We start from the raw sequence: 7,416 nt of genomic DNA, 5'->3' as shown, positions 1-7,416 counted from the left end.
TCACACCAAGAAAAAGATTTAAAAATCAGATTAATGGGATGATCTATTTATATATATATGAACATATTTAATATCTATTTCCTGATTTGACAAAGAAATGTTGAAGCCATTAATTGAAATTTGATAATCTTTTCCTTCTTTGATTTTTCTGCAACACTTGCAGTCTACAAGAATCATTTGGCATGGGTGAATTATCTCACATTTTTCATGCATGTATGTCTTGTCTATACAACTGGAAAGTGAGCTCCTGGAAGGAAATTCCCTGTGGTGCTAAGCCCAATGCCCTGTACATAACCTGGGTGCATTAATCATTGACTGACATGCACATGTGCAGAAGAAGCCTTGTGAAATACACTTAAAGCCTTTATTCACTGATTTACAAAATGTACAATATTTACAGCATTTATGCATTAATACCACATTGACATGAATGTTGAAGTGAGTCTAGAAATAAATACGTGGCACATAGGTTAATATACACAACATGGCTCTTTGCACTTCAAGCCATCACCAATGGTGAGACTTAATGGAAAGTTTAATGTGGTAGAAAAGTAAGATGGTTAACCAGTCCTGGACGTTCCACATGAATGGCCCTTCCTTCTCATCTTGAGGTTAGGGATGCTGAGCAAACCAGTTTCTTTTGAGAGGAGAATTAAATAAAAGCCATTTTGACAGGTATTCAGGATGGATGTAGCACATCTGTACAGTGTCTGCAGTAAGTCTCTGGGTGGTGGATGAATCTGCACCCTTGTGGACTGATCCCTGTACAGGTCCCAGCCTGGGAGGCTTTGATGTGGGCACTTGCTTGCCTCTTGTTCAAATCACATGCAGTATTGGGAAAATATTTGTGGAGTGTGACTGTGCACAAAAATGGTACTTGTAGATATGTACAACATCAAACTATCATTGTCTTAAAGCATCTTTAGATGCAAGGTCAACTGTCTCCTCTTTTGTCAAGAGGGATGATGAGGAAGCCATAACCTTGTTCCCCAAATTAGAAAACATCAACTGGGGACACATACAAATGGCATCCTGCAGAAGAAAGATCAGATAAATCCACACGATAAGATGAGCAAATTCCCATTAGGTTTAGGTCAGACCTGAAAGTTTTCCTAACAGGGTAGTCCCACTTTCCCATTCTCTCTAATTGTGCCTCATCCTAAATCTGAAGGAAATGGCTTTACTTTGTTGAGCTTCTTTGAGCCTCAGTACCTTCATTTGTAAAGTTTAAATGCTAGGACTATTATACCTTATACGACCTAACCATGTACAGTGCTTAGCATAGTGCCTGGCACATTGGAGGGGTTCAACACATGTCTTGCTTTTTCTTCCTCTACTCCCCCAACCCCAATTAGAAGCAACCAAAGCAAACTGATAAGCCTAACAAACACTGAATTAAGGCCATGTGATGCAATTTAGATTATTTTGTATCAGTTACTGCTGTCAGTTCACATTTGGTCCCTGAGGAGGTCTCACCTTATCAGTCAGAGATAGTTTCCTATGCAGGGCAGATAGATCCTCACAACACTTTCTCTTTATCAGTCATAGTTACACCAAGTTCCATGCAAAAAGGCTCCATAAGCCTACACAGAAATTCCAACCAGTGATGGACTTCACCTGAATATTTCTGGGCCAACACCACTGAGAAAACCATGAGCAAGAACCTTGAGGCAAACACATTTCTCTTGCTCACAACACATTAACTTCTCTCAATACTGGTACAACTATTGCAGATAACTTTCCACAAAGATAAATTACAATCTCTACCACTGTTGAAAAATAACCATTCTAATTCAGTCAATTTGTTCAGAATAAAGAATTTTTAAGAATAAATTTTAGTTTCAGTTATGACATATAAAAATAAATACTGTTTAAAGAATTTACACAGAAGAAAAATGGTAACTTTGGGTGTTAGAAATACAGGAAGGATGGTGAAAATTTTATGCTCTACTTCAAAAGCAGTATCTAAAAGAAACACAAATTTCCCTTTGGGTGTCCTTACTGCCACCTTTTTGTAATCCTAGCATACAATGTCTTTTTTACCTATTGATCTAAAGACAATCTAGTCCAGCCCCTTCTCCCTAAAGTCACTGGGAATTTGGAAGGAGAAGCACTACAGGAAGAGGACGAAAAATGCTGAACCACTTCTGGGCTTACAAAATGAACTGGGACTAACATCCCCACATACTCCTTTCATTCCAAAACTCCTCTATCTAGATTGATCCAGGATCCCATGGAGCATAATTAGGTCACAAGTCAAGACCAATCTCCCCAATCATATGTAGGGAGAAATGTAGCTACTTTATGGATGCTAACTCCATTAAGCTGGGGAAAATCTTTCTCTAGCCACCCCTACAAATAAAGCAAAATTTTATGGTTGCCTTTTCATTTCCATGCAGAGCAGAAAAAAATCTAAATCTTAGCATTGAGAAAAGGCAGTTGAGAAAATAAAATTGAGTAAACATCTTAGTTTTCTTCCAGGGATTCAGTCAGAATCTCAAAGAAAACAGTTCATCCATTTTGGATTTGAAGTTTTAAAATTCTAAAGTTACAAGAAAATTCATGATTGTAATTAAATCAGTGGTTCTTTACCTCTTTCTCCTGAAAAAACAAACATCTATAGCTTTCCATATAACATATTCCTTACATCAGGGGTCCCAGGACCTCCTGCAGCTCATTCATGGATTCCTAATTAAGACCATCATACTTCAATAAATACAGAACTCTTTTTTTTTTTACAGTGAAAACAAAGGTTGTGGTACAGAACTTAGGGCCCATATTGGGGACAGACTGACTTTGATGGGGTCTTGGTGAAATGACAACATTGAAGCAATACTGTTACACGTGGTAATGGGGATGCCTGGCATGATGACATCCATGAGTGCTGTGGTCACATGTGTAACTACTGCCAGGCCAATGACTCATGCACAACTGGACCACTGTGATCCCCATGGATAGCCACTATCCATGGTACCTGGAGCTGCTACAAGGTGAGTCCTAACCACACCCACAAGCAGGACACAATCACTGACATGCACTGTGGGTGCCCATTTGTCTGATTTATAGGAGACGTTGTGGCAAATGTGGCATCAGTTTCATTTCGAGGGAGTGGCAAGTTACAGATATTTCCTTCACAGCAGGAGGTGCAGACCTGAAACAAAGGGAGAAAAAAACAGGAGATGAGAAGCCAGTGGTCTTGGAAAGTGGCAGGGGATTTGAAGAAACTGTGAGCTTCTTGGTAAGAGTCAAATGAGAATGTGCTGTTCTACAAAGGAGAAGTCAACATCAATTTAGGAATGGCAGGATAATATTCCATCTAGAAGCAAAATGTTCAAAATGAAAACTATCCAGGCTAAATTCCAAGGGATCAGGGCTCCATTGTTGACAACCCACCATGTGGTTGCTACAACGTTTTGCAACCTCCCTAGGCCTCAGCTATCCCACCTGTGAAATGAGGATTATGAACTTGTCTTCCTTTTTCAAAGGGACTCTGTCTGCCCACATGAGGAAGCTGTCAGGAGGGTAATCCTAAATCATGTAAAAGAAATAAATCCAAAGGGTTATTGACAGAAATGACTTTAGGCCACAGCTACACCACAGTATGGGCTACCAGATTCAAAGTCAGCTGGGAGCTGGTCAGAAATACAAAACTTACCCCAGACTTAGAGAGTTACAATCTGCATTTTCAACAAGATCTGAGATGGTTCACATACATAGAATGGTTGCTATCGTATACAGTCAGTGTCCTGCAGAGATTTAAGCCTTTGGTCACAACTGACATGGGCTAGGAAGACAGTATAATATGGAGAAGAAAGACTGGAAGTCAGAAGTGAGCTGGAATTGTCTCTACCAGCTGTGTGACACAAGCATATGATATAACTTCTCTGATCTGCAATGCTCTCCATGGTAAAGACACCACAGCAATGCCTGAGAGCCAAGCCCAGCTTGCTGGTGGTATTAGTAATGACCATATGGTCATATACTTCATAACATAAGAAATATATATTGGTCACAGTGGAGTTTTAACTCAGTGCACTTGCTAGGCAAGTGCTCTACCACTCGAGCCACACCACCACCCCCTTTTGCTTGAGTTTGTTTTTCAGATAGGGTCTCGCACTTCTGCTTGGATGGCCTTGGACTGTGATTCTCTTACCTCCACCTTCGGAGTAGATGGGATTACAGGTGTAAGCCACCTCACCTGGCCCTTATGTTTCATATTTCAAACTAGAAGCAATTAGACAGATTGTTTTAAATTTTTAATTCTAAGCATTTTAGAGAAGTTGTTTGAAGAGCTGGAGAAGGTAATCCTCATAGGCAATGCTGTTCTAGCGCACTAAAAGAGGGAGTTACGCTGAATCACCAGGAAGGTGACCTGACAGAAGTGGGCAGATGTCAAATAAAGGCCAAGGTCTGATATGTTAAAGTCGTATCTACAGCCAGGTCTGAACAAGGGAGGGGAGGCAGGAGTATTGCTTATTCCAACCACAAGCCAGGCTGCCTTCCTGTAATTCCTTACATTCTCCTTCAAGGCTGCCCCCAAAGTTAATTTTACATGGAGTGTCTGTGCAAATTCACAAGATAGTTCTCTCATCACCTAGCAAATGACTCAGGAGCCAATGGAGACATTCCCCAAACTGGCATCCCAATAAAGACACAAGTCCCCACTGTACAGAAAGTCATCAAAGCTAAATTGCCCTAGCCCTCCTCAGGTGAGTGACTTTTTGGGGTGTCTGCAACACTCTACCATGATGGACATGAGTGGTCCCTGCTTCTGCTGATGATTTTCTTCTGAGTGAAGAAAAGGTGAGTATCTTCAATATCCTCTTGGGGTATGCTCTCACAGTTTGCAGCCATTTCCTATGCCCTGGGATGCATTTGTATTCTTTTAGAGCAAACAGGAAAGGAAGCATCTTTTCACAGTGCTGTACAGGCAGTGAGAAGGCAGCCTGCATGGGGAGGGGATCTGGGAGCATCATGAGCACTGGGAGCTGTTTGAAGTGGAGGGAGGCTGGCTAAGCTGTACTGGCACTTGTTTTATTACCCAGACCTTGTGACCTTCATGCTCTGAGTCTCTGCAGCCAGTGGATAAGCAGTCTTCCAGCGAGACACAGCGTTTGGTGACAGAGATGCTGTTTCCTGTGACTTCCATTGTATGCTGAGTGTAGCAGTATCTGGTCTCTGTCAAAACAGAAAATGTTTTAATTGAGATGGGAAATGTTAAATCAGTCTGCCTAAAAGGAACATAAAAGGAGTGTGAACATGCTAATTCCTGACGAGTCTAACACCACCCAGGATATACACTGCTTCCAGTGTATGACCAATGTTGAAGATTTCCCTGGAGAGACCCACTTGGCCACAGTAGGAGGACTGACTTCTGGAGAATACTGGTCTTTTTGCCCATGATAATTCCTATAAATGAAGACACAAATTTGTACCTTCCCACAAATTTCACTGATGTCCTGATTTTTATTTTTGGGTGATGAGCAGTTCAGAGGGCTGATTTAGGTGATGAGAATAATGGCAATTTTCAGGATGATGGAGGAGTGAAAAAAATTAAAAACATGGAGCTAAAGAAAAGAAGTTAGGTAGGTGACAATGGTCTTACCAACAATAGAGGGGTGTTTCTGTGTGTGTGTGTGTGTGTGTGTGTGTGTGTGTGTGTGTGACAGACATTCCCATGTAACAGCAGAGCAAGTAGAAATGGGTTCATCTATTTAGAGAAAATGACTCTTTCTGAAAGAAAGAAGTTCTTGCCAATGACCATGGCTGGATACTAAGATGTATGAGAGAAGACAATGCAACAATGCAGGTATTCAAAGCTGAGGAGCTCTGTATATAATAGCATGATTTCTTTGCCTTTCTGAGATAGCAGATAATGACCATGAAAGCAGTTTACAGAGGACTCTCTACATCTTATGAATCTGAAGGCTGTGATTTCTTCCAAAATTCCATAGAAATGCTTTATTGGTAATTTAAAAACTAAAGAAAAATGGCTTTGTCGAGGTAAGTCTTTAAGGCCTCAAGGCAGCATTAAGCTCTCTAAGCCTGGGATTTAGAATGTTCCTGCTCCATGTGCACATTAAAAAATAAAATGAGTAATTCTTAAGAAATGTCACTGAGCTGTTTTTCATCCATATCTTGGATCCAACTTTGCATGCTTTATACTTTTTGGATACTTAGTGGCTAATAAAGAGTTATGACCTTCTAAGATATAATTTATTATGCAATTAAAAATGCCCCCATCATATTCTGTCATGATTTTGGAAGCTTCTAACCAAAGTGCTAATGTTCAAAGAAGAAAGCTTAAGAATTTTAGGCTCCAAGAATGAGCTAATACAGACCACATTGACACACCTCCAGAGTCATGACAGATCAAGGGTTTAAGAGTCTTCCTAGGTACCCATACCTGTCAGGAACCCAAAATGGCCTCTGTCTTGAGTCTGACCAAGGACAGCACCTTTCCCAGAGTTGTACATTGCTGGGCATTACTAGGCAGAGTCTCAGTCAATGCCCTTTCTCAAAAGCTGTTCCCACATTGCACCCTGGCTAGAATCTTGTTTTCTGGCATCAGGTTAAGACAGTCTCGAATTCCTCAGGATTCTATGGAGCTCTTTCGGAGTAGGGTAAGTAAGGTCACTCTGGGAGTGAGGAGTTGAAAGTTTTACACCTGGCAATGATTCTCCCAAAGCCCTAACTATTTTAAAGTTGAGGCAATTGCTTTTCAGATGAGGAAGAGACAGCAGCTTTCTTCTGGTTTTCTTTTAAGACTTTGTTGACAGGGTTTGATGAATGGATTCTGATGGCCTGAGAGATTTACCATATTTTCCAAAGAGGACTGGCTTACTTCTTTGATATCAGACTCAATGGACATTTATAGCTATGAAAGGGACATATCTTCTACCCTCACCCTAACTTCAAATGTTCTAGAAAGCAATAAAAACAGGAATGTTCTTATCTCCTGTCTCCTCTTTGAGCGGACAACTAGGAGCAGCTGCCAGGGGCTTTACTGCTCCAAATGTAAATCTGAGCAGATAAGATCATATGCTTATAGAATAAGTAAATCACTACATGGCCTCAGTTTGGGAAATTAAGTGTGTCCCCCAAGTAATGAATTATCTTATTTTAAATAAGCCTTAAAATAATAATTGGTGAACTTGATATAACTACTTTTTGCTCATACTTTTTTCTTATTAATTATTAATTGGAAATTTATTCCATTCAATGAAAGTAGTGCCAAGAACTTATGAAAACATTTTTTTCAGGACAATATGCAAAACCCTAGCATCTAATAAGCCTATTCTTGCAATTCTGGTGTGGAAAGAAGGAAGATCGGTGAAGAAACTGGATTAAAAAACTTTTTTCTTATACTTCACCAAAGCCAATTCATTAAAACAAAGATATGTGGAGAACACTGTC

The 7,416-nt window shown here is 40.3% G+C and overlaps 1 protein-coding gene across 3 annotated transcripts in view; it reads right to left on the bottom strand.

Moving 5' to 3' along the window:
* Positions 1–350: 350 nt before the first annotated feature.
* Lypd6 (LY6/PLAUR domain containing 6) overlaps positions 351–7,416 on the bottom strand; it is a 126,236-nt gene continuing 119,170 nt past the window's right edge. For 2 of the 3 annotated variants that reach the window (XM_074070725.1, XM_074070724.1), the window contains 2 exons: positions 5,042–5,178; positions 351–3,151 (listed from right to left, as the gene is read on the bottom strand). In XM_074070725.1, coding sequence (XP_073926826.1) covers positions 2,984–3,151; positions 5,042–5,178 — 305 coding nt within the window. In that variant the 3' untranslated portion in view covers positions 351–2,983. The remainder of the gene's footprint in view (positions 3,152–5,041; positions 5,179–7,416) is intronic. The other variant, XM_020182360.2, reaches the window with a different exon arrangement.

This window comes from Castor canadensis, chromosome 4 (assembly GCF_047511655.1).
Source record: "Castor canadensis chromosome 4, mCasCan1.hap1v2, whole genome shotgun sequence".
Classification (NCBI taxonomy): domain Eukaryota; kingdom Metazoa; phylum Chordata; class Mammalia; order Rodentia; family Castoridae; genus Castor; species Castor canadensis.
Note: the sequence above shows the minus strand (reverse complement) of the source record. Positions and strands in the feature narration are given on the sequence as shown.